Source organism: Pipistrellus hanaki (genome assembly GCF_964339955.1).
Source record: "Pipistrellus hanaki genome assembly, chromosome: 5".
Taxonomy (NCBI): Eukaryota; Metazoa; Chordata; class Mammalia; order Chiroptera; family Vespertilionidae; genus Pipistrellus; species Pipistrellus hanaki.
The window spans coordinates 85,504,748-85,531,421 of record NC_140507.1 but is presented as its reverse complement, the minus strand read 5'-3'; the positions used below and the strand labels follow the sequence as shown (position 1 = coordinate 85,531,421).

General features: G+C 46.6%; 1 protein-coding gene across 1 annotated transcript; it reads left to right on the top strand.

Moving 5' to 3' along the window:
- The first annotated feature begins 4,366 nt into the window (after nucleotides 1–4,366).
- NKX3-1 (NK3 homeobox 1) lies at nucleotides 4,367–7,617 on the top strand. Its single transcript, XM_084883456.1, has 2 exons — nucleotides 4,367–4,701; nucleotides 5,844–7,617. Exons 1-2 carry the CDS (start codon nucleotides 4,428–4,430, stop codon nucleotides 6,260–6,262), a joined length of 693 nt encoding a protein of 230 aa, XP_084739582.1. The 5' UTR covers nucleotides 4,367–4,427; the 3' UTR covers nucleotides 6,263–7,617.
- Nucleotides 7,618–26,674: the final 19,057 nt, after the last annotated feature.

Genomic DNA, 26,674 nt, shown 5'->3' with positions numbered 1-26,674 from the left:
TCCTTCTCTCATCATTTCTGCATCCTTTTATAAATGCCCTGTATATGTTTCTAGAAGCCCAAATGGGTCTTATTGGGCCCAAACCAAGGTGGCAGCAGAGCTGTGTTCCTTCTAGAGCAGTGGTTCCCTACCTTTCTAATGCCATGACCCTTTAATACAGTTACTCATGTGGTGGTGACCCCTACCATAAAATTATTTTCGTTGCTACTTCATAACTGTAATTTTGCTACTGTTATGAATCATAAAGTAAACACCTGTGTTTTCCAATGATCTTAGGCGACCCCTGTGAAAGGGTCATTCGACCCCCAAAGGGGTCTAGACCCACAGGTTGAGAACCACTAGCAGGGTCGCCTAGGACCATCGGAAAACACAGCTATTTATATTACGATTCATTAACAGTAGCAAAATTACAGTTATGAAGTAGCAACGAAAATAATATTATGGTTGGGGGTCACCACAACATGAGGAACTGTATTAAAGGGCCGCAGCATTAGGAAGGTTGAGAACCACTGATCTAGAGAAATAGGGGAGAACCCATTCCTCACCTTTTCCAGCTTCTAGAGACCACCCACTCCGCACCCCTTCCACCCTCAAAGCCAGCCAAGGCCAGCGGAGTCTTTCTCACCCTAATCTCGCTTCCGTGGCACATCTCCTCTGACTGGGCCTGCCTCTGCCTCCTCTATTACTTATGAGGATGCTGTGATTACATCCACCCCACCGGGATAATCCAGAATCATCTTCTCATCTCAAGGGCAGTTGAGCACCTTTCATTTCATCTGCAGCTTTAACTCCCCTTTGCCTTTTGCAGAGCACATTCAGAAGCCGCAGGGGTGGGGGAGGGGACCATCTTGGGGTGGGTGTAATACTCTTCTCTGGGATTCTATTCCATCTAAAGAGGGCCCCCAGAGAGCCCTTTGGCATCTTCTTGATTGTCCTTGATCTTTTCACCCAGTTTAAGATGCAGAAATGAGGCATAGGAAAGAGTACAGACCCTACTCCAGGATTTGCCTTGACCCTGTGGTCCTCAGCAAACATTTATAGGGCACCTTCTGTGTGCCAAAAATTAAGGCAGGGAGCCCCTCCTGCCTTTGTGGCAGCCCTAAGGAGATGTCTGCCCCCAATGGCTCCTGGACTGCTAAAGAGCGCGGGCCGGATTGAGGGACCCCCTCCCTGCCAGTGCACAAATTTCATGCACTAGGCCTATAGTAGAATATATAAAGAACTATCAAACCTCAACAATGAAGCCCTGGCTGGGTAGTTCAATTAGTTAGAGCATTGACCTGATACACCAAGATTGAGAGTTCAATCCCTGGTCAGATGCATATAAGAGGCAACAAATGAATTCATGCATAAGTGGAATAACAAATTTATCTCAGTCCCTCTCTCTCTCTTCTTCTCCTTCCCTCCCTCCACTCTCTCAAAACAACCAATTAAAATTTATCTCAGTTTTTCTCTCTGTCTCTCTCTCTCTTTCTCCCTCCTTCCCTCCCTCCCCTTGCCACCCCTCTTTCTCAAATCAACCAATTTTTTTTAAATCTTTTTTTTTTTAAGAAACCTCAACAACCAGAATTCAAAAAATCTAATTACAGTATGGGCAAAAAAGTTGAACAGATATTTCACTAATGAGGAAACATGGATGGCAAAGAAGCACATGAAAAAATATTTAATATCGTCAGCCATTTGGGAAATGCAAATTAAAAATTTAAGCCACAATGAGATAAGACTACACACTGGTGTGGCTCAGTGGATAGAGTGTTGGCCTGTGAACTCAAGGGTCCCAGGTTCAATTCCGGTCAAGGGCATGTACCTAGGTTGTGGGTGCATCCTGTGGGGAGTGTGCTGGAGGCAGCTGATCAATGTTTCTCTCTCATCGATGTTCCTAACTCTCTGTCCCTCTCCCTTCCTCTCTGTAGAAAATCAATAAAATATATTTTTAATAATAAAAAAAAGACTACACACCTATTAGAAGGGCTAAAATAAAAAATAATGATAACACCAAATGCTGATTAAGATTGGTGATAACAATGATAACACCAAATGCTGATTAAATGCCAGTAGAGAAACTGGCCTTGGCCGGTTTGGCTCGGTGGCTAGAGCGTCAGCCTGCGGACTGGAGGGTCCCAGGTTCGATTCCGGTCAAGGGCATGTACCTTGGTTGCTGGCACATCTTCAGTGCAGGAGGCAGCTGATCGATGTTTCTCTCTCATTGATATTTCTCACTCTCTATCTCTCTTCCTTCCTCTTTGTAAAAAACCAATAAAATAAATTTAAAAATAGTTTAAAAGAAAGAAAAAAAATGTAGAGAAACTAGAACATGGATACACTGCTAGTGAAGACCTAAAATGGTATAGCCACTCAGGAAAATAGTTTGGTGGTTTCTTACCGAACTAAATATGCAGTTACCTTATCACCCAACAATTGCACTCTTGGATATTTATCACAGAAAAACAAAAACTCATATTCACACAAAAATGGATGTTCATAGCACTTTCATTCATAATAGCAAAACAAGTATAGCAGTGGGGGCAGGGAGGTTGAACAAATTTTGATAGACCTATACAATAAAATAATACCATTCAGCAATAAAAAATATTAACCATTAATATGTGCAATAATCTGAGTGAAACTCAAGACATATGCTTAGTGATAAAAGCCATTCCAAAAAGTTAGGTACTATACAATGTTTGATTCCATTCATATAACATTGTCCAAATGGTAAAACGCTAGAGTTGGAGAACAGATTAGTGGCTGCCTGGGGCCATGGGAAGAAAGAAAGGGCATGAGTACTTACTACAGAGATAGCAGAGGGAGTTCTGTGTTGATGGGACAATTCTGTATCTTTACTGTTTCGTTACAAGAACCTATACATGTGATAAAATTGCATACAGCTACACATGCACGTAAGTGAATGAAGGTTTTAAAGTGATTTAAAAATAAGGTCTGGCCCTAGCTAGTTTGGCTCAGTGGATAGAGCATTGGCCCTGCAGGGTCCTGGTTCAGTTCTGGTCAAGGGCTCGTACCTTGCATACAGGTTCCCTGAGCCTGGTCCGGGTGTGTGGAGGAAGCAACCAATTGATGTGTCTCTCTCACATCAATGTTTCTCTCTGTCTCTCCCTCTCCCTTCCACTCTCTCTAAAAACCAATGGAAAAATATCCTTGGTTGAGGATTAACCCAAAAATAAATAACAAATAAATAAATAAATAAAACAAAATAAAATCAATAGTATAGTTAACAGTATTGTGCCAATGTCAATTTCCTGGTCTTTAAATTGTTTTTGTAGTTACATAATACATAATCACTGGGAGAAGCTGAGGGTACTAATTTTCCAAATTTTTACGAATCCATTAGTATTTCAAAAGGAAATGTTTAAAGAAATGTTTGAATGAAAAATGAGAAAAGAAAACCATCTTTGCCAAAGGCCTTCCCGTTGCACAGGGTGGTTCTCTCTGGCAGGTGCTTCGTCCACAATAACCTGCTTCCCAGCTCTTCTCCCCAGATACACAACGTACCGTCCTTCGGAAAAGTTTACAGCTGAATGCACGGTGCCTTAGACCAGGACTACAGAAAAGCTGCGTAAATAAAAACAGTTCAAAAGAACCCCTGCATACCAGGTTCACCGGATTGTTACTAGTTTAACCCACCCACTTTATCGTCTGGGATGGATCCACCTGTATCATTGTTTCTGAACCATTTCAGGGTAAGTTACAGACAGGGATACTTTAGTATTCATCTACGAATATTCATTTATGCAATCACAGCAGTGTTATCACTTCAGTAAATTTAACCTTGGTTCAGTGCTTTAGCCCATCATTCCGATTCCACTTTCTCGATATAGTGGCCCCAATATTTTCCAGTACAGAATCCAGCCAGCCCGGGGTCAGGGCCCGCCCTGAGTGGCCACGTCTCTTTGAGAGCCTTCATAGGTCCATCTTTGCAACCAGTCTCTCCTGGTCACCGGGCACCCAGAATTCACCTGTAAACTGAGATGATGGCAGCTGCCCCACTCACCTCTTTCTGAGTAAAGGCACTTTAACAATTTGTAAGAACTAAATGGAGCATTTCTCTTCTGCGTCGTTATTCCCCAGAAGAAGCGTCAACATTGTATTGCGGGATGGGGCAGAGGAGACCCGCTTTGGGCGGAGGAGGCCAGCCAGGGGAGAGAAGGAGGGATTTGGAAAGAAACCCTCCGGGGAAGAGGGGACCCAGGCCAAGCCCAGGACTCCCCCTTCCCACCCCTTCACCTGGAGCACCGGCGGCCAATGGGCGGGCGGCCCAGGTCCCGTTGGCCAATGGGGAGGCGGCGCGGCGCGCGCCCCGGGCTTATAAGCGCGCGCGGCGGCGGAAAGTGAAAGTGGGGCGCAGCCGCGGGCGCCGCCGCGGGGTCCGGGGAGCCCAGACGCCAGAGCCCAGCCGCCCCACCGACGGGATGCTCCGGACTCCCGAGCCGCGGCCCGGGGAGGCGGGGGCGGCCACGCAGGCCAAGCCGCTCACCTCCTTCCTCATCCAGGACATCCTGCGGGACTGCCCGGGCGGCCGGCCGCGGCCCCCGCCTCCGCCCCGCCAGCAGCGCGGGGAGCGGCCGAGCCCGGAGCCGGAGCCCGCGGCGGGGAGCGGCGGTGCGGACGCGCCCGAGGAGCAGGCGAGCGCCCGGCCCCGCGCCGCGCCCGGGGAGGCCGCGTCGCCGGCGGAGACGGAGCCAGGTAAACCCTCCTCGGGGCCCCGGAGGCCGAGCCGGGCCGGGTGGGGACCCGCCGAGGGCGGACTGACCCGCAGGCTGCGCGGGCGTGAGGACCGGTCCGAGGCGCGCCTCCTGGAGCTCCGGCTGCTGCGGGGATGCGGGATGCGGGGATGCGGGGCCCTCGGCGACGGGCGAAGGGACCTCGCTGCCTCCTGCCACGGGTGCGCCTCCTCGGAGATGAACCCTGAGCCCCAGCGTTCAGGCGGCGCAGGATGCAGACATCGGCCTGACTCCGCGCAGGATGCTCCAGGCTCCGGGCTCCAAGGGCTCCCGCGCCCAGAGCTAAAAAACCAGAGCTGATGCAGCGCCCATCGTGCCCGCACCCACCCCCCTAGTCCCGGTGAAACCCCACCTGGCCCCCAGCCATCCCGCGACTGACTGCTGATCGGTGCCAGCCCCGCTTTACCTCTTAGCATTTACAGTACGAATGTACCACCAATAACTGATAATCACTAATAGGAAGACATTAGAGTGTGCCCAACGAATTAGAATGTGCCCTTTTGCTTCCCAATCACAGGAGCAGCAAAAACAATCAAGTTGGGAGATCCCTCTGGTCTTCGGGACATTTAAAGTAGACTTATTTCCTTTCCTGTCACTCCTTATGAGGTATCCTAACGCCTCATTTGGGGGTGGGGGGGGGAATGGGGGGATTAAAGCCAGAAAAGGTGCTTTCCTTTAGCCCTGAAGCCTCTCCTGTCACACAAGCCCTCTCCAGCCACCCGGAGGTCACACCGGAGGCCCTGGGTGCTTCACAAGGTGTCTTCTCTCCCTGTCTTCCCCCCTCCCCTCTCCCACTGCCCTCAGGACCCAGATCCAGAATCCCTGCTTAACTCTAGGGGACTGTCCAGCAGGACGCTCTGCCACTAACAGCCTCTTCTTTGGGTTCTTGATGGCTATTAGGAAACTAATACATAGTATATACGTGTTCACTCACTCCGGGCCTGAGAACGCCTTGGTCATGTGAAAGCCGTGAAATGTATCCAAGATGACAGTGGGCTGTTTGTTCACTCACCGAAGAGATAAGGGTGGACTGAATTCTGCCCTCTTCCCGGCCACCATGTAACATTTCCCTTCCCGTCCCCTCTTCTCCCCTCTCGTTTCCAGATACGCCCTCGGAGACGTATCTGCTGGACGGTGAGGACACTTCGGGCGCCTCGCCCAGCCTGCCCCACGCCCCCAAGCAGCCGCAGAAGCGCTCCCGGGCCGCCTTCTCCCACTCCCAGGTCATCGAGCTGGAGAGGAAGTTCAGCCACCAGAAGTACCTGTCGGCCCCCGAGAGGGCTCACCTGGCCAAGAACCTGAAGCTCACGGAGACCCAGGTGAAAATATGGTTCCAGAACAGGCGCTACAAGACCAAGCGGAAGCAGCTCGCCTCGGACCTGGGCGGCCTGGAGAAGCACTCACCCTTGCCGGCCCTGAAGGACGAGGGCTTCTCCAGGGCCCCCCTCATCTCCGTGTACAACAGCTACCCTCACTACCCCTACCTGTACTGCCTGGGGGGCTGGAGCCCCGCATTCTGGTAGCGCCGGCTCCGAGGACACCTGCTCAGAGGACAGACGTGTACGTGAGCAGACACTGCCTGCTCCAGGTTGTCTTTCCTCAAGGCCAAAGGGCCTGGGCGGGAGGACTGGGGAGCAAGAGGCATGCGGGCCAAGACTGTTGGAGGTTTGCATGGAAATTCCAGACTCTTCACTGGTGGGCCAAGGAGAGGTGTGGACCTGTGAATAATTTCATATCCAAATAGCTCCCGCCACGCACGCAACGTAGGTCATTTTTGCTCGCAGACACCTGTCTGAAGTGGGGAAGGGTAGAGCCAAGTGCTGTTTCTCAAGAGCTGAGTGGGCTGTTGTGTTTGCTGTCGCATTGCTGCTGAGGATTGCGTTCCTGGGGCTCCGTTCTCCCATGTAACCGGGCATAGACTCTGAAAGAGCAAACCTGAGGGAGAGAGGACAGCCAAGACGACGAGGTCACCACCGAATTAGACTGACGTTCAAAAGCCTCATGGGCCTTGGAAGATGACCAAGGTGTTTCTCTTGGTCTGTCAGAGAGGGAAGGAGAGGGTCTCGCCGCCAAGAAACCTGTCATGCTCCGGTTTAGTCCTTTTTACAGAGTTCACCGACTTAAGTATTTGCAAGGCGACCCAAGCAGACCGAGAGTTCCGCGCCGCAGGTGTAAGACAAGCTGTAGAACCAGCACTGCTGTAAGCAGCGGGCCCAGGCCAGAAGCTGCGGGGGGCATTGCAATTTTACCAGCAAAAGGTAAAAGCAAACAGAAAGCCTCCCAGGGCCCAAGAATTTAGAATGAGGAGCTCCTGGAGTTTTCGGGCGATCTTGCGCGCCACATCACGACGATCACATAACTCTTCACGCGCCTCCCGCCTTATATTTTCTGTCCCTTTTCCACAGCAATCACCCGCCGAATGGCTCCTTCTCAACCCAGACTTGCGGTCTGGCTGCACCTAACAGATGCCTTCCTTATTTAGCCCGAGATCTGGTCCAGTTTTTTGTTTTGTTTGTGTGCTGTTTTCTCTCTCTCTCAAACTTTATCTTTCCTGGGTTAAACAAAGGAGGAGGACAGGTTCTGAATTGGCTAAAATACATGCATTTGTGTGTTTTTGAATATGTCTAACAATTCTTATTTTTTTTTTCTTTTAAAAATATACAGCATTAAATCCCAAATCCTATTTAAAGATTTGACAGCTCCAGGGGTCACTGCTGCTTTTATAGGACTTTCTGGTGGCTGTTGTTACAGTTCAAAGTCTGACAACCCTTTGGAATCCCCACAGGCAGAGGAAGCAAGAGAAATGACTTTCACACACGGGAAAGCAGTACACAATGCAGGGTCGCTGCCACTGAGCTGGCCGTGGAGATTCAGGACTCAGGGCTTGCGGGGGCGGGGGTGGGGGGGGCAGGCAGGGGAACAGGGCGGTGGAAGATAAGTCTTCCTGGGCCTCAGAGAGCCCAGTCTGGGAGAGAGCACTTTGCAGAAAGAGGCTAAGAAAAAAAAGAAAACGGTTTTCAAAATGCAACATTATTGTGACTCCCATCACGAAACAACAAATAATTTTCCCAATGCTTCAGGAACTGTGTTTAATGCCTATTAAAAAAAAAAAAAATGACCTAAACCGGTTTGGCTCAGTGGGATAGAGCGTCAGCCTGCGGACTGAAGGGTCCCAGGTTCTATTCCGGTCAAGGGCATGTACCTGGGTTGCGGGCACATCCCCAGTGGGGGGTGTGTAGGAGGCAGCTGATCGATGATTCTCTCTCATCAATGTTTCTAACTCTCTATCCCTCTCTCTCCCTCTCTGTAAAAAAATCAATAAAATATATATATATTTTTTAAAAATGGAACCCCAAAATGAGTCACCGCGTGATTTCAGAGAGAACGAGAGGAGGGCCGAGGAGAAATGTGGCCGCCCTTGCGTTCGTATCCTGTTATCTCAGGTGACCTGGAAGAGGGAAGACAGAATTAAGCAGGCCCGTCACTAATGAGGTACCCCGAGGCCTGGAAATCTCTTGATCCCACCACTTAATTCTCTTCAGTGAGAAACCTTTCCATTTCCTCCTCTTAAAAGGGCCAATTTACTGTTGGTGGCAAACCCACCAAAGTTGATGGAATGTTGGCCCCTTTCACCCCAGTTTCTAGCGCTCAAACTCCACATTGAACTACTGCAAAACGCCGTGTGCTGCTGACAAAGCTGGGGAGCGCAGAAGGCAGCATAGCCTGAACCCCTCCCCTCTTTTCCCACGTCTTTAAAGATAAAAATGCTCAAAGCTCGTTCTCTGCTCAATACCCTTCTCTCCCACCTCCTAAATTTAAATCTTTCAACCTGCAATTCTGCAAGTAGTAAACATTTCACTGTGATATATATCGTGTTGCAAAAAAAACAAACAAACAGCCTTTGTTTAAAATTATTTGGTTCGTGAATCCATCCTGCCTTTCCCTGCTTGGGGCTAGTTATGCCACCCTGTCTGAACTGGCAGAAGGGCATTTGAAGAGCTAGTATGTGGGTGTCTGGTGGAGGACCTGCAGGGTACCCCAGACCGCCTCACCCAGACAGCCCTCCGTTTTCGCCCCTGTGTAATAAAATCAGTTTGGTTTGCTCAACGTGCATATAACAAACCCTGTTCTAACCTATAACATGCCAAGGCCTGTGACTTAAAGTTGAATAAAGTATCCGAACCCAACTTTTATTTTTCTATGTATTTTTTGCAACATGAGTGTTTTAAAAATAAAGGACTGTGTCTTTATTAGACATCCCTGCGTGGTTTTCTGTTTCCTAAAGACTGTATGGTATATGGAGCTTACACGTTTCTTGTTACCTCTCGTTCTCCCACCCTCACCCTGCCTGGCACATCCATGGAGAACAAATCATCAAAAGCAGTCGCGTAGCCGAAGCAGACAATGGTCATTCTCTTAAAGGCACGGGTCCCTGTTCCTGGTATGTCAGTGCAGGGGAAAGGAATTTCTGTCTTCGGTGTAATAATCGCCTGTTCCAGCCCAAGAACACCTTTGTTTAATCGAGAACAGCGGGTATTTACTTACGTTTCTTGAAGACCCTGGCAGGGACGCGTAGACCTCAATAGAATTCATTTAAAATTCCCCTTTCCCTTCCCACGAGCCCCTGGCCCCTGCATCTCCCTGCAAACGTCACCTTCATCTGGGGCAGAGAGACCTCTTGCAAGCAATACCTCTGAAGCGAAATCACGAGTATTGGAAATAGGTTTCACATAAAACATATGAGTAAGCCCTTCATCCGCCTGCACTTAGACTAACGTCATTAAAGCCCGCACGCAGGGAGTCTCATGCACCTGATTACCTGACAGCCTTGGTGGGTTTCTTGCCCCCTCCTTCAAGGAAATGGAAGCTTAAGGAATAAGGTACTCGCTCGAGGTAAAACATACCCGTGTTTCCCCGAAAATAAGACATCCTCCGAAAATAAGACCTAGCACATGGAAAGATAAGACATCCCCTGAAAATAAGACCTAGTGCAACTTTGGGAGAAAAAATTTAATAAAAGACACTGTCTTATTTTTGGGGACACAGGGTATCATAATTTCAAAGTTGGCTCTAATCCCTTAAGTACATGGCACACACAGGTGGGGCCTCCCGGAGCGTGTTCACATGATGAGATTTAACTCTTTGCTCAAGTCTGCAGCCATCGTCCCCTCCCCGGGAAAGCCCTCAGCTCTCAGATTACAAAGGCTCAGGCAGTAAATTCACAAGGTGGATTTTTTTTTTTTAAGCCATTAAAAGTGACTGATCCAGGAAATTAAACAAAAATCTCTCATCTCTAAGGAAAGTTCTCTGCCTCTCCTTTGCCTCTCTTCCCACTTGCCCTTGGTGCCTCTGCTATCTTAGTCTTCTCCCAGCAGCGCCCCCCCCCCACGTCGTCTTCCCCCCCACCCCCCACCCCATGCCCCAGGTCTGTGGTCTTTGAAATCCCATTGCTGTCTGCCTCTCAAACTCCATCGGTGCAAATGTGTGATCACTGTAGTTTGTCCCTGGTGTTTCCATTGGTCCTCCCCACGCCTCCTTGGGAAGGCCATTGCTATCAGAAGGGAAATAAATGCTAGAGGTTTACACCTGGGGGGAAAAAAAAAAGAAAAAGAAAAAAAAAAGCTTTTTTTCTCTTAATTGCAAAACAAGTCGGTCATGGGGTGATGTGAATGCCAGACATCTTAAGGCTGACCTCGGAGGGAACAGAGGCCATGGCGGATGAGACAGTCGCTTAGTCTGGGTGCCCTGTGAGGGAGAGCTGCACTCAGATGGTTTATGGGATTTATGGGGCTCAGCTCAGGGGGTTTGCCCGAAAGGAAGTGAGGACTGCGGGAAGGGACTGAGCCACCTCTGCTGGCGAGACTGAGGCCTCCCCCAGTACTTTACAAAGCTCCAAAGCCAATGGGTCCCAGACTGCGGGGAGGGGTGGACGCTTGTAATCCCAACCTCTGCCATCTCCTGAAAAATGGGAATAACCTGAGGCATTGCAGTTCTGTTAGGACAGGGCTCTCAAGGTTTGGGTGGTCCTTACCAAATGCTATCCTTGATCAATGTTAACACAGTCATATTTTACACAGGATGAGCTCGACCTAATCCAATAGGGTAAGGTTAGCTGACGCAAAGAAGAAACCAACATGTGACTAACCAAATCGTGTAGATAAGCAATGGCTAAGGTTTCCTTCGGGGAGACAGAGCTTTGGGTGTGAATCCTGTCTCTGTGATTTGTTGAGAGTAAATAAAACTGCCTAAGGACCAACCATGCCTGGACCTTGAATAGGACACCCCAGGCAGCGAGCCCCTTGAGTAGGGTAATAGCTCTTTCTGAGAAAGGCCTGGCCACAGGGACACCGCTGAGTCACTAGCTTCCACACCCCCAGTGGCTGTGGGGTGCATCTCCCTGTATTGGGGGCTCGGTGGAGGGCCACGGAATTCACTCCAGGACATACGATCCGTTCCTTGGTCGCTCTTAGGACCTTGGTCACTCACACAGCCACGGTCCCTGCCGGTCTCTGCAGTGAAGAAATCTGAGTCTGGAGGGTCTGAATAGGCTGCGCGCTCTGAGTTCTGCACTCAGACATCACGCTCTGCCCCTCCCACAGCCATCGTGAACATGTCACCGGGGCTTGTTTTTCCAAGCCCAGAGTTATTTACTGCACAAGAAAAGGGGCAGGAGCCATAGTTCTGGGACACAAAGAGCTCCTAGTTTAGCCATAGACTTGGCCTTTGCGCAAACTTTCCCAGACAGACTAACCGTCAAAACTCGGCAAGGGAAAGGACTGGAATCTCAGTTTCCACCCATGTCCTCCTCTCACCCCCAAAAAGGCTTCACCTATGACTTTGATTTAATTCCAGAGTCTGCTCAGGGCCTGATATGGGTCATAGGAGAGATTTAGGAGAGATTTTTAGGCTAGATCGCCTGTGTGGCCAGTGTCCACCTGCATCCATCCAGCTCATCCAAGGGGCGAGCATGGCCCTTGCTGGGAAGGTGATGGGGTGTCACACAGGGGAAAGTCCCACTTTCTCTGGAATGACTATAGAATATTTACAGATTTTTTTAAAGCCTAAAAACCATGGGAAGTCAATGCTGATTTTGCTCCGTTGACTGTAGAAGCCCAGCAGCATTTAATCTCAAACACCTGTCACCCCGACAGTCTCTTGCATTGGCAGGATAGTCCTCAGCCCCATGGTGTCAGCATTGGCTGCACATATCCTGGGAGTCTACAGAAACATGCAAAGGCCCAGCCCTACTTGGCATGAATTGCATTACCATCTCTGTGGGTTGAGCTTCAGGCATCAGTATTTTTTTTTTTTTTTTTTTTTTTTTTTTTTTTTTTTAGTATTAATGTCCTAGATTACAAATCACTTCCCAACTGGTTTGCCTATTCAGCCTCATAAGTGCCAGGACAAGAGATACCTGGAGGAGCCAGGAAGGGAGGAGCTGAGGTGCACTTTTTTTTCTTCTTCCTCTTTTTGGCATGCTCATTCTTTTTATAGAGAACAGATGTTCAGCTTTTCTTACTTTCTTCTCAAATCTCCTCCTCTGGAATTTCTGACATCATCCGAAGGCCCCCGGTAATCCGGGAAAGCCCAGCTCCTTCCAGGTAATCCTTCTCAAAGCTGCAGGGAACCAAACTGCCTGGGTGTTTGTCTAACCTGCTCATCTACAAGGACTTACTGCTCATCTCCAAGCCTGGCCCATTAGGACCGACTGCTGGTGGAAGACAGAGAAGGTCCCACCCTCAACTCTGCTTTCTTGTCTTCGAGGGGCTTCTTGTTGGTTTCTTTGTTCTTGCTGAGATGTCGTTGACAGGGAACCCTGTATTGGTTTCAGGGCACAGCGTGATCACTTGGTATTTGTACAGACTGAGAAACGCTCGCCGCAAGCCTCGCTGCCACACATCCTGGAACGGCAGAGCCTGTTTGTGCTCCGCCGGGAGCAGCGGGTGTCATTTAACATCTGTCGGTCAGCGTCATGCTTCCCTGAGAACCCATCTATCAGGATTAAGTAGTGTCTTAGCACTGACATAACATTTACACTTCCTTTTGCCAAATAGGCAATATTAAGAGTTTTATTTTTCTTAAAAATCCGTGAGCAGAGATGGATCAGGTGGAAGGTGGCTCCCCAATGAGGGAAGGAATATGCCTGCGATAAAGCAGCCTTTGGCTAACATTTGTATGCAGCCCGTGCGGCTGTGTGTGCAGTGAATGCGGAGTTGGGGGTCAGAACTCCAGCTCAAAGCCAGGACAGTTCACACTGGACCTAAACAACATCTGAAAACAAGAGCGATGGAAATGCCTAGTTCTTTTACGGAGCAAAAGCAGGGGATATTCACGCCATGAACTTGGGGGTGGGGAGGAGATGCCATTCTCTCATGGAAAAGTTTGGAATCTCCCCCCTCATTCCACGCTGAGAGCTTGTTTGTGCTGAGATCTTTGATGGATTTTTTTCCCTTTGAGGAAGATCTGACTCATCAAAGGCCCGGGTGAGGAAAGGAACATGAAAGACGCCACCGGTAGAGATGTCCAAGTTCTGCAGCCTCCCAGCTCCAGAATCCCGACTCCAGACTTGCCTTCCGACCTTGACTGAAATTGTGTTCCCTGTTCCTGGGCTGTTGCCTCTCTGTACAGTGAGTCAGTCCAACTGCCTGTGAAGAGCTGGGGCAAGGGAGGAGGGACAACAAAGGGTGGGATGGACGGGGCAGGAGTCAGGCGGGTAGTTTTCCACGGCCTGGGAGCATCCCGTGCCTGTGTGAGCTCACCACCCCTCTCGGTGGCTCCACATTGACCCCTGAGTGGAGAGGTGGCTTTGTGAACCAGAGATCAGGTTTTATTATGGAGACAGGCAGAGGGCATGTCAACTTTGGCATCACAAAGGAACAAGAGCTGGACAGGGATCTGAGGAGAGGTGTTCTCATTACAACCCAAATATGTTTTATAAAAGCCTGTAGCAGGCACACACCCCAGAGTAGCAGGGTGGGTTTTCGTACAAATTGGGCCAGCTTCCCACTCAGAGAAGCAGCTTGGTGTGGAACGAGGCACATGCTACAACAGGAGGCCATGGGAAAGGACTTGAGAGCAAGGTGACCGTAAGTCTCTAAAAACCAGAACTCCTTTGATCTTGGGAAGCAACCAAAAGGGTACTGTGTACCGAGAAATGGAGCTAGCATCTCTCCCTACTCTGCAGGAAAGCCCAGCACCTTCCAGGTAATCCTTCTCAAAGCTGCAGGAGCCCAAACTGCCTGGGTGTTTGTCTAACCTGATCATCTACAAGGACTTACTGCTCATCTCCAACCCTGGCCCATCAGGACCGACTGCTGGTGGAAGACAGAAAAGGTTCCACCCTCAACTCTGCTTTCTTGTCTTTGAGGGGCTTCTTGTTGGTTTCTTTGTTCTTGTTGAGAACCTGACACGAACCTGAGAAAAGTTGGACACTGAATGAATGAATGAATGAATGATCAAATGAATGGCTGTATCCAGACCACACCTGGAGTACTAAGTTTGGTTCTGAGCACCATACTTTGAGGTAAAGGATAGCAAGTTCAGAAAAGCATAATTGGGATGATCCAGGGGGAGAAAATAGTCACATGAAGAAGGGGTGAAGAAACTAAGAACATTTAACCCGGAAAAGGAAAGTCAAGGTCAAAGGGCATCAGTTGAAGATGATATCCTAGGTAGAATTATCAAGGTAACACAGAGCTCTGATCAGCAATGTATGAAAAATCACTGGGCTGATATGGGTTCTCTGTCAGGGGGGAGCTGACAACTATTTGGTGAGGTCAGAAGGAGGATGGACATGCCTGGTGTGACTCTAAGATCCTTGCCAGGCCTCTGCTTCTATGATTCTATGGAGAAGAATTGGGTTCTAACCTGTCTATCACCTACTAGTTGTGAGTTTCAGCTACTCCTCTATTAAATGGAAAAATTATCCTTACAGTGTGAACTGAATTGAATGAGCTTTGCAGGTCTCATCTCTGATCCATCAGGGAAGCAAACAATTGTGAGATTTTTGGGGGAATGGAGATCTAGTGGCTGACTGATACCTGCTGAGTGAAATCTGAAATTCCATCCCTGCAGGTTCCTTCTTGAACCTGAAGAATCCATCTCTAACTAAATTATGAATATTCCCAGGAGAAGTAATGAATTACAGTTGACAAACCATTAATCACCAAATATGAATATATGTATTAATGTCAACAGAGACAACTTGTGACACAACGAATCACTGTAAAAGAGAGGGAAAAGCACAAGAGAAATGCTGGAGGCTGGGACATAAAAAAGATAAATTTCTATTTCTGAATTTCATCTAAGTTTAGTCCTGCCCATACTGATTGCTTTATTGCTGTCTTACATTCAGGGCTTAAACTATTGCATTCTTTTTATGGAAGCCTTTTGACTTTAGACCTCAGACATGTATATTGTTCCCTGGGAAATGGATGCCCAGAGAGAGGTAATAATACTGTTCTAGAAGCAAAAGAACAGAAGGGTGATGAGTTTTATGTTTCCTTCCCTCTGACACAGAAATTAGTAAGCCAGTGAATGTAGAGGGGGGAAAAAATTCTTTATTTTTATTTTAGTTTAATTCTTTTTTAAAATATATTTTATTGATATTTTACAGAGAGGAATGGAGAGAGATAGAGAGCTAGAAACGTCAATGAGAGAGAAACATCGACCAGCTGCCTCTTGCATACCCCCTACCGGGGATGTGCCCTCAACCAATGTACATGCCCTTCACCTGAATTGAACCTGGGCTTTCAGTCCGCAGACTGACGCTCTACCACTGAGCCAAACCGGTTTCGGCTTTAGTTTAATTCTTAACCAAATACTGTGACTCTAAGCTCTTAACCTAAATCAATAATTGCTTAGATTTCTCTGCCTCCTGAATGCCCCACATGGGGGATTGAGACCACAACCTGGGCATATGCCCTGACTGGGAACCAAACTGTGACCTCCTGGTTCATAGGTCGACACTCAACCACTGAGCCAAGCCAGCCAGACACGAATTCTTCATCTTAAAACTGGGGTAATAATGCCTCATTTACAGAGTTTTTTTTCCTAAGGATTTAGTGAGGTAAATCTAGCATGTATTGTGTCATCAGGAATTGTCAGCTCTGCCCTGGCCAATGGGCTCAATGGTTAGAGCCATTGGTCAGTGTACTGAAGGGTCGTGGGTTAAATTCCTGGTCAAGGGCACATACCTGGGTTGCAGGTTTGATCCCAGACACCAGTTAGGGTGTGTTCAGGAGGCAATCAATGTGTCTCATATTGATATCTCCCTCTCTTCCTCTCTCTCTCTCTCTCTCTCTCTCTCTCTCTCTCTCTCTCTCTCTCTCTCTCTCTCTCTTTCTCACTCTCTCTCTCTCTCTCTCTCTCTCTCTCTCTCTCTCTCTCTCTCCCCTCCCTCTTTTCAACTTTAAAAATCAATGGAAAAAATATCCTCAGGCGAGCATTAACAACAACAAAAAAGAATTACCAGCTCATTTCTCTTTTAGAGGAAATGTCTAAACCACATCCAAGTGTGTACATAAAACTTGCATATTCTAATGAAATATATGCAATGGTCACTGAACATATTTCTTATATGCTTTCCCATGAAACTACAATAGCAAATAGTATTGGAATTTTAATTTTTTGTACTTTTATACACCAGTGAGTTAATACTCTACAACATAAAGCCCATAAAACCACCATATGATTGGACATATAGATGAAAGAAAGGAAGGAAGGAAGGAAGGAAGGAAGGAAGGAAGGAAGGAAGGAAGGAAGGAAGGAAGGAAGGAAGGAATTTCAAAACAGGTAGGGAGAAATGCACACTAAAGTTCCACAAAATGAATTGAAGATGATTCTCCAAGATGCGGTCATTTCTCCTGGGCTGAGCTGTAACTCCATGGGATTCCACGTGGTCTTTCCCACAGGAGGGAGACTATGTCCCCTCAGTTTAAATCATTAGAGGTGGAGGACTAGTGACCAGGGCTGCTTGCTTCCATGCCCAAAGTTGGATTGCACAAATACAGACAAAATAAATCAACAAAAATAGCTAAGCGGCATTTCCAAACATTTCCAGCTACAGAAATTTATGACTATTAACTCTTGGAAAAAGGTTATTTCAGATAAGCCAACTATTTATACAGAAAACAAAAATGAAATATATATTGATTGGTGTTCAGCTTGCTATCCCATTCCTGAGAGAGGCACTTCGTGGGGGGCAAGCCTTTTTGACCACCTTGCTCTTTGCCAGTGTCTCTTCCACTAAAATCCTCCAAAATTTGCTTTCAGTGTTTTATCACCCTGTAGACCTTTCTTTTTCTCTTCAGTCTGCTTTTGTAAAAGACAGAATCTAAAGTCATAAATTCTTGAGCTGGCCAAGCTCTCTTCCATGACCAAGTTAGACCTTTGAGTACAGTCAGGGAGGCGGCCCGTGGTAGACATTCTCCTAGCAAAGAAAACAAGACTTTCTTTTCAAATTGATCCCACGAATCTACTGCTCCAAGGTTGAGTGACCTTATGAACGAGTGACCTCACGAATCTACTGTTCAAAGGTTGAGTGACCTTCCGTCTATTCATGTCCCCATACTTTTGCCTCCTCATCTGTAAAATCTTCCCTAAGGTTCCTTTCAGTCTATTCTTATTGATTTTATGTTTATTGATATTATGTTTCAGTCTATGTTTGTTGATTTCTCTTCTGTTTTTGAAGCTGTCAGGCCCTTCCTGTTACCATATGTTTGGAAAATTAAAAAGTGTAAAAATTAAGTTTGTATATAAGACATCATACAAGCAGGTTCCCAGTAATTTGTCAAATGTCCAGCCCAATGTAAGTAGAGTTGAATTTGCACAATCCAAAGAAAGGATTTGCTTTTCACAATTGTTAATAGAATTAAAAAAAACAAAAAAACACACAAACTAATGCTGTTAGAGTAATTTGAGGATTATAAAGGAGTCTGTTCTGTCATATGTGTAATGCAGATGCTAGCTGAGCTAGGTCTCCTGGCTCTGAGAACCAGATGAGCTTACTATAGCCCAAGACCTCCTCGTTCATGCCCTGTCAAAATCCAACCTTCAGCAATATGTTTGCTTCTTCCTAGCGGGTTCATTTTATTCTCTTTCTTCAAGTGCTGTCTCTGTTCTTCACTGCAGAAGTGAAATCAAGTTCATCCTCAAATTTCCTAAAACAAAACCAAACGTTCACACACGACATTCATAAGTGTGGTAGACTTTACCAAAAATGAGTTGATGTGGTGAGAGACAACAGGGAGTGTCATGCCACAGCAACACGAAGATTTTCAAATTAAACATCAGAAATCCCTCACGTTAAACTGCGAACTGTCTACTGGTTGTTTCATCAAATGTGGACCTCAGTCTCATTTCATCTATTAATTCCCCCTTTTTTCTCCTTCCTTCCCCCTCTCTGGATCATCCCTGGTGGGAACAGAGAGTCCTCTCGCTGGTTCAAGCAGCGCATATTACCACCCTTTTTGTTGCCTGGGTGTATGCCTTCATGTGCTTTGCCAAACAATGGCAATTTCCCCCCCAAAAAAATTCTGGTGTTTAATAATAACAGTAATAATCCCTTTGCATTACATATATAATTAATAATGTTGAAAACTTTCAGATGGGAACGTTAAGGCAACTATTAAAAAAATATTTTCCAGAAGTCTTAGAACGGCGTAGGCTGTACTGAGGGGTAAACAGTGAATGATTAATTGAGAACCTGTGATTCTATAAGGCTCTGAGCAAGACCTTGATAAGTCAAAGACATTTGAAACACAATATGAAGGCAAAAGACCCCGAGTAGCCATCACCATACTGACCAAGAACAACATTGAAGGACTGACACTACCTGACCTCAAAGCTTACTATAAGTTACAAATAATCAAAACAGTGTGGTATTGGCAAAAGAATAGAGGCATACATCAGTGGAACAGGATAGAGAGCCTAGAAATAAGCCCACATAAATACAGTGAACTGATCTTTCATGAAGGAACAGCAAAAGACGTAGATTTAAACAGTTTATTGTTAATTTTACTTGTTGGTTGTTTTTTTTTTGTTTGTTTGTTTTTGAGGAAGGCCTGTAGTGCTTTCCTCTCAGGACTGCTTTTGCTGTGTCCCAGAGATTTGGGGTTGTTGTGTGTTCATTTTTGTTTGTTTCCAGGAAGTTTGTTAATTTATTTCAGGAACAGCAAAAGAAATTCGAAGAAGAAAAGATAGTTTTTTCAACAACTGATGCTGAAACAGATTTTCATATGCAAAAAATAAGAGAATCTTGCCACAGACCTTAAACTTTTCACAAAAATTAACTTAAAATTGATCATAGACCTAAATATAAAATGCAATACTATTAAACTTCTGGAAGAAAAGATAGGAGAAAATCTATGTGATCTTTGGTTTGAGATGAGATTTAGGATATGACACCAAAAGAATGAATGTTCCATGAAAGAAAATAACTGATGTTAGATTTTATTAAATTTTAAATTTTTTGCTCTGTGAAAAATACTGTTAAGAGAATGAAAAGTCATGCTAGTGTCTTGGAGAAAATATTTTTAATCATATATCGGATAAAGAACTTGTTTTCAAAATATACAAAGAATTATTAAAGCTTAAGAATAAGGAAACAAAATTTAAAATGGACAAAATAGCCCCAACCAGTGGCTCAGTTGGTTGGAGCATCATCCTATACACCGAAGGGTTGATTCTGGGTCAGAACACATACCTGCGGTGCAGGTTTGAATACCTGTTAGAGTCAAAAAATCTGTTTCACTCCTTTCACTCTCACATTGATGTTTCTCATGCTAAACTCAATAAATAGATATCCTTGGGTGAGGAAAAAATAAATAATCTATCCTATATAATAAAGGCCTAATATGCTAATGGACGTCCAGTCGTCCATTCAACCAATCAAAGCATAATATGCTAATGATATGCTAAGGCTACTTAACCACTCACTATGACGTGCACTGACCACCAGGAGGCAGATGTTTCGACTGGTAGGTTCGCTTGCTGCTGGGGTCCAGCCAATCAGGACTGAGCGAGATGGGCCAGATATGCCCTGGAGCCCTCCCTCAGTCCCTCCCCAGCTGGCCAACCACCTGCATCCCAAGGGTCCCAAGACTATTCAGTGAGGAAAGTCTTGAATAGACTAGGTGCTAGGAGAACTAGATAGCCACATTAAAAAAAAAAAAAAAAAAATGAAGTTGGATCCTTACCTAACACCAAGTACAAAAATTAAATCAAAATGGGTCAAAGACCTAATGTAAGAGTGAACACTATAAAACTCTAAGAAGGAAACATGGGGCAAAAGCTTCATGATATTGAATTTTGCAACAATTGTTTTGGATATGAGACCAAAGGTGGAAAAAAAACAAAAAAACAAATTGGACCTCATGAAAATTAGTGTTTCTAAGGACATTATCAATAGAGTAGAAAAAAAATCCACAGAATGGGAGAGAATATATGTAGATGATATATATGATAAGGAACTAATATCTAGAATATATTTTTTAAACAACTTATACTCAAAAACAAACAAACAACCCAATTTTAAAAATGGGCAAAGGACTTACATAGACTTTTGTCCAAATAAGATATATGTACAAATGGCCAACAAGTACATGAAAAGATGCTCAACATCATTCATCATCAGGGAAATGCAAATCAAAACCACAATGAGATACCACCTCACACCCATTAGGATGGTTACTAATTAAACAAAGCAAAACAGCAATAACAACAAAAGCACAGAAAATAACAGGTGTTGGTGAGGATGTAGACTCGTAGGGGTGTCAAACTCAATCAGAGAAGGGGCCAAAATCTAAAATCCAGCCTAAATCGCGGGCTGAATAGTTTACTGAACAGTCATAAACTGACAATGTCATAAACTGACAGCGGAGTGCAGTGATGACAGCGCGGTGCGGGCCACATTGCAAGGCCTGGCGGGCTGGATTTGGCCCGCGGGCCTTGTGTTTGACACATGTGATGTAGAGACATTGAAATGTGCATTGTGGGTGGGAATGTGAAATACACATCTTATGTGGAAAACAGCAAGGTTATCCCTCAAAAAATTAAAAATAGAATTATCATATAATCCAGCAATTCTACAGCTATATATCCAAAAGAATTGAAAGCAGAATCTCCAAGAGACAGTTATACACTCACCTTACAGCAGCATTCTTCACAATCACTAAAATGTGGAGGCAACCCAAGTGACAGATGAATGAATAATCAAAATGCGATGAAAACATACAATGGAATGTTACCCTGCCTTTAAAAGGAAGAAAATTCTGTTATATGCTATAACATGGATGAACTTGAGAGCATTATACTAAATGAAATAAGCCATACAAAATAAGACAATAGGGCAGTGCCCTCAGCATTCTCTCAGATTGGTCTCTTGTTTCAACATTGCTTGGATGGAACAGACCCAGGGACACCCAGGCTTCTAGCCTCCAGCTGCCCTCCAATCTCTCTCTCTCTCTCTCTCTCTCTCTCTCTCTCTCTCTCTCTCTCTTTTTAAATATATTTTATTGATTTTTTTTTTTACAGAGCTAGGAAGAGAGAGGGATAGAAAGCTAGAAACATCGATGAGAGGGAAATATCGATCAGCTGCCTCTTGCACGCACACACACACACACACACACACACACACACACACACACCAGTGGGGATGTGCCCACAACCAAGGTACATGCCCTTGACCAGAATCGAACCTGGGACCCTTCAGTCTGCAGGCCGAAGCTCTATCCACTGAGCCAAACCGGTCAGGCCCTCCAACCTCTTTTCCAGTCACTACCTTCAAATTATTTCAGCCACCCTCTATCTCTGAGACCAGCCGACGCCATTATTTTTATTGAAAAATTTTCCCCATTGTTTATTCTTTTACTCACTATTTTAATATTGTGAAGAATCAAGGTCTTCATTTATTTTATTTTAAATCGCTTTTTATTTTTTGATTACAGTTGACACACAATATTATATTATTTTCATATATAGTTGTAACCCCAATTATTAGACATCATATAACTTGCTAAGTGACCACCCCGATAAATCTCATATCCACCTGACACCATACATGTTTATTATAATATTATTGACCATATTCCCTGGTCCGTACTTTACATCCCCATGGCTATTCTGTAGCTACCAATTTGTACTTCTTAATCCCTTCACCTTTTTCACCCTTCCCACCAACACCCCTCCCATCTGGCAGCCATCAAAATGTTCTCTGTATCTATGAGTCCATTTCTATTCTGCGTTTTTGTTTATTGTTTTTTAGGTTCAATTGTTGAATTTGCCATCAACTGCCTAGTGAACCTGCATCCACAGGCCTCCTACACCTTCTCCTCTCTGGGCTTCTGTTTCCACCTCAACAATGGCATGGGCCACTTCTTCCGTGAGTTGACAGAGAAGAATCTCAAGGGCGCCGAGCATCTCTTAAAGATGCAAAACCAGCTCGGTGGTTGTATTTTCTTCCAGGAAGAATAGAAGCCTTCCCAAGATGAGTGGGGCAAAACTCAGGATGCCATGGAAGCTGCCATGGTCACGGACAGGAACCTGAACCAGGCCCTTTGGGATCTGCATGCCCTGGATTCTACCTACGAAGACCCTCATCTCTGTGACCTCCTGGAGAACCGCTTGCTGGATGAGGAGGTGAAACTCATCAGAAAGACGGGCAACCACCTGACTCACCTCCACGGGCTGGCTGCCCCCCGCCTGGCTGGGTATCTCTTTGAAAGGCTCCCCCTCGAGTATCAGTAGGAGCCTTTGAAGCCCAGAGGTCTTTGAGGGGCCCCTCTGCTCCCTCAGTGTCTGGCTTCTGCCTGAGACTCTCCCTGCAGCTGCTAGGCAGCCTTCTAGCCACTCAGGAGCCCTCTCCCATGCCCTGGACCAAATAGAAACAATAAAGCTTTTTGCAGATAATAATAATCTATAATAACAAAAGCATAATATGCTAATTGGATAGCACATATTTCCAGATGACCTTCCGGACGAAGCCGGGGCTGGGAGGAAAGCCTGGGTCGGGGTTGCCAGAGGGAAGCTGATGCTGGTGGCCCCAAGACCCGCCCACGAGGACCTGCTCAAGCAGCCCCACAGGCCAGACTCACCAGTGCCAGCTCCTCCACAGCGCTTGCTGTGGGCTTATTCCCCGGAGGAGAGGCACTGCTGGGCGGATCCTCTCCTAGATGATCGGCTGCCCAGCACTGTAGTCCTGATAGCCTTTGAATGTGAGAGGGAGCATGTGGGAAGGGCTATTTGTAGAGATGAAGGTTCCTGAGCACTGCCAGGAGGGGCACTGCTGGGAAGGACAAAAAGACAAATGCCCTCCGGTTGAGAAACGTTAACTAGTAACTAAATAATCGAATGGGACAGATTGCGTTTTTCTCTTGTAAGTAGTATTGTCCAGGAATGCAGTGGGTGGTCTCTCGAATCATGGTTATTGCTGTCATCCTGTGATCCTCAGATGGACTTGCATTCATTCATGGAGCAAGCATAGATTAATACCTACCATAAATCGTGAGCTATGTTAGGCATTTGATTGGCATTAATTTATCTGTGACGTTTTAACAGATTGGAGCTAGGGGTGCATCCCAAGGCCTCGGAACAGAACAAAGCTAACCAGCTCACAGGAGGAGGACCTTACTTTGCTCTTGTTAATTCACGCTTCCACTCAGGAAGAGCCAGGAGATTCTGGAAACACAAATATCTGCCCTAGTTGAAGATGAAAGAAGAGACAGAGGGCCGGAGAGCAGGACACAGGCTTTATTAGAGGAGAAGGACCCCTGCCAGGCTGCCTCGCAAAGGAAGAGAGCACGTGTGCAGGGATGTGCCTTGCCTTTTGAGGGGAGGAATGGGAATGGATGGGGCTTAGGGTACTCAGCATGCACTGATTGGTGGTTTCATATAAGGCACATGATTAGGCACTTAGGGACTTAGGAATCGGGGGCCTTAGGGTATTTGGCAGGTGCTGATTGGTGGTTCAATGTACAGTCCATATAAGGTGCCGGGTTAGATGCTCCGGAGTGTCCGTGCTGTAGGTGGAGTTTACATCATTCTCCGTCCATCAACTGAGGGAAGAGAGAATCTATCAGAAGAGTCCTTAAGGGACCCTGAGTGTTTGGGAAGGAAAATCAAGCAATCACCTCCCATTCTGTCCCTAAGCCACGACAAAGCAGAAGTAGAGAACCCAGGAGTGTTGAGCTCCCAGGAAACGTTCCATTTGCAAGGCCCAGGTCTCCCATTGACCCAGAGACTGCCAACAGCCCGCTCCTCCACCTCCCCAGCCCCTATCGGAGTGAAGTAGCCAAGTGCAGACAATGCAATGCCATCCCTGGCAGAGGACCTTGGCAGGGAGGTGCGTCGCCTTCAACACTCTCATGTCCCCTTTTAACTACAGTGTTTGTCAAGAGCTCTCAGCTCCCACGCACCCGAGTCCTTATAATGCCCGACTGTTCTCCAGCTCCCCTGGGCGGCAACAGAGTAATTAACACAACTGCTAACCTCAGCTCCTCAGGACGGCCAGGGTTCCAGCTGCAGCCGCTACTGTCTTGCAATTTCCAAACCCGCGCCTGCTGCTGTGGGTCAAGGAGAAAGGCTCTCTGCTGCCCTCTTCTCCCCAGAGAAGTAGTTTTCCAGGACAGGAAAGGGCTGCCACGGAACTTCCCGGAGCCTGAGGGTCAGAGCAGCTCTCAGTGGTGCACTTCTCAGTTTCCTCTGCTATTCTGGAACACAATACCTGAAAGGGGAGACCAAGTGAGTGCTGGCTCTGACACCGATTCTCGTGGGAGACCTTAGCTCAGAGGCACCCATGGTCCCTCGGGCAGATGCTTGTTGTCTAAATTGGATGGGGACCATGGAGACTTGATTTGGGGTTCCTTGGAATAGAAAGGAAAGGAGGATTCAAGAAACAAACATCATGGATGCTTACAGTCCATTTGCTGAAATACAAGTATTCTCGTAACTCTTTCTTTTCCTTCCGAGAACATGCCAACACAGACACCCCCAGATCTAGAAGAACAGGAGAAACCCAGAGCCTCAGGCTCTAGAAGGGACGGCTCCTCCTCCTCTGTAGTTTCTTCTCAGGGAGGTCCCGTAGAGGTAAACCATCGCCACAGTAACCAGTTACAAAGCTGGGCTTCAAAAGCACTCAGTGCCAGATTGCTATCACCCCCTTTCCAGCAGCCAAAGCGATGCTGCCATATGATACTTTGTGGAGATGGTTTCTTTGTACTGATATGGCCGCACACCTTGAGTGCAGGGCCCATGACAGCAATGTCAGAGATTAGTTGTGTCCTGGACCCGGGTTTGGGGTACTTCTCTCTCCTCTTCAGTTCTTCAGCTAATACCTGATCACCGGAAACAGTAGGGCTTCAACTCCAACGCACGTGTCTACCAAACTGCCCAGCTACCCCACCACAAACCTGAGCCCGGGCTGTGCTTTTCTGACCTTTGGAGGAATTCATATAAACAGTGAGTGCCGACCTTTGTAAGGCACCAACTCCTTTAGCTTCGAATAATACCAAGGCTGTCTGATGTTAGTGACTGGAATTTGTAAGATGAGTTTATATTTTTAATTGTCTTCCCATAAATTATCATTCTTAAAGTCTACCAATACCTGTGAAGAAGCTACAACAGATGTAACTAATAAGATGCTATTACTAGCGTCATCCTTATTACCTCCATTTAACAGAGGGAAACGGAGGCTCACGGAGCTGGGTTGTGGGTAGGGTTCCGCAAGGAGTCAGGGTTGAGGCCAGGCCAGGACCGTGCCTCTGAGTTCCTGAATCTCTAATCCTAGCAAATAACTAAAGGCAGAGAAGGCGCCAACCGGTGTCTCTGAGGAAAATGGAACTGAAACTTGATGACAAGTGTCTTCCCGCTCCTTCTCCCGCTTTTCCTTCCCAAGAGTGGATCCCGAGCCGCCTGCCTGTTAGGCTGAGCGTTCCGTTCCCTGAGCATGTCCGTGAATGTACCCAGCTTTACAGTCAGGAAAGCACTGCCCACGCCAGCCAACACAGCCGAAGCCAGAGCCTCTGCTCAGAAATGTTCCTCTTCAGCAAACGGCACTTGTCCTCGTGCCACGAACATCCTGGCCCGAGAGCCCACACAAGGAAGAACTCGGCAAAGTGAGTGGGTTGTTTCCTTTGGCAAAGGCGGGGAAACGACAAAAGGCCGACCATCTCCGTATGTGTTCTGATGAACAGGTGACTTAATGCTGTATTTGCCTAATAAAATCTTTCTCCAGGTGAACACACTGAGATGGAGTGTTTTATTTGCATGTCAGACCTGGGGCACTAAAAGGATAAGCCCCAGTATATATAAACCCCTTTTCAAAGACACACAGGAAAGCAGGCCTGTAAGAAGAATGAGAACAAGTCCAAACTGAGAGGTTGTTCTGAACGGTATGTTATTGGTTCAAACCACCAGTTTTAAACCCATAAACTGTACAGAAAGTGCTCTCGTCACCCTGGCCGGTTTGGCTCAGTGGATAGAGTTCGTCCTCAGGCTGAAGGGTCCTGGGTTGGATTTCTGTCAAGGCCATGTGCCTTGGTTTCAGGTTTCATCATCGGCCCGGTCAGGGCATGTGAGGGAGACAACCTATCGATGTGTTCCTCTCGCATCCATGTTTCTCTCTGTCTCTGTCTCTCCTCCTTCCTTCCACTCTCTCTAAAAATCAATCAAAAACAGCTGAAACCGGTTTGGCTCAGTGGATAGAGCATCGGCCTTTGGACTGAAGGGTCCCAGGTTTGATTCCGGTCCAGGGCATGTACTTTGGTTGCGGGCACATCCCCAGTGGGGGGTGTGCAGGAGGCAGCTGGTCGATTATTCTCTCTCATCGATGTTTCTAACTCTCTATCCCTCTCTCTTCCTCTCTGTAAAAAATCAATAAAATATATATTTTAAAAATCAATCAAAAACAAAAAGTGCTCTTGTCATTTCTTTCGGGACTT

Excerpts from the sequence above, each read along its gene's own strand:
- NKX3-1 (XM_084883456.1), top strand. The coding sequence starts at position 4,428 with ATGCTCCGGACTCCCGAGCCGCGGCCCGGGGAGGCGGGGGCGGCCACG. Across the intron at positions 4,702-5,843 it reads GCCGGCGGAGACGGAGCCAG|ATACGCCCTCGGAGACGTAT; the intron begins GTAAACCCTCCT and ends TCTCGTTTCCAG.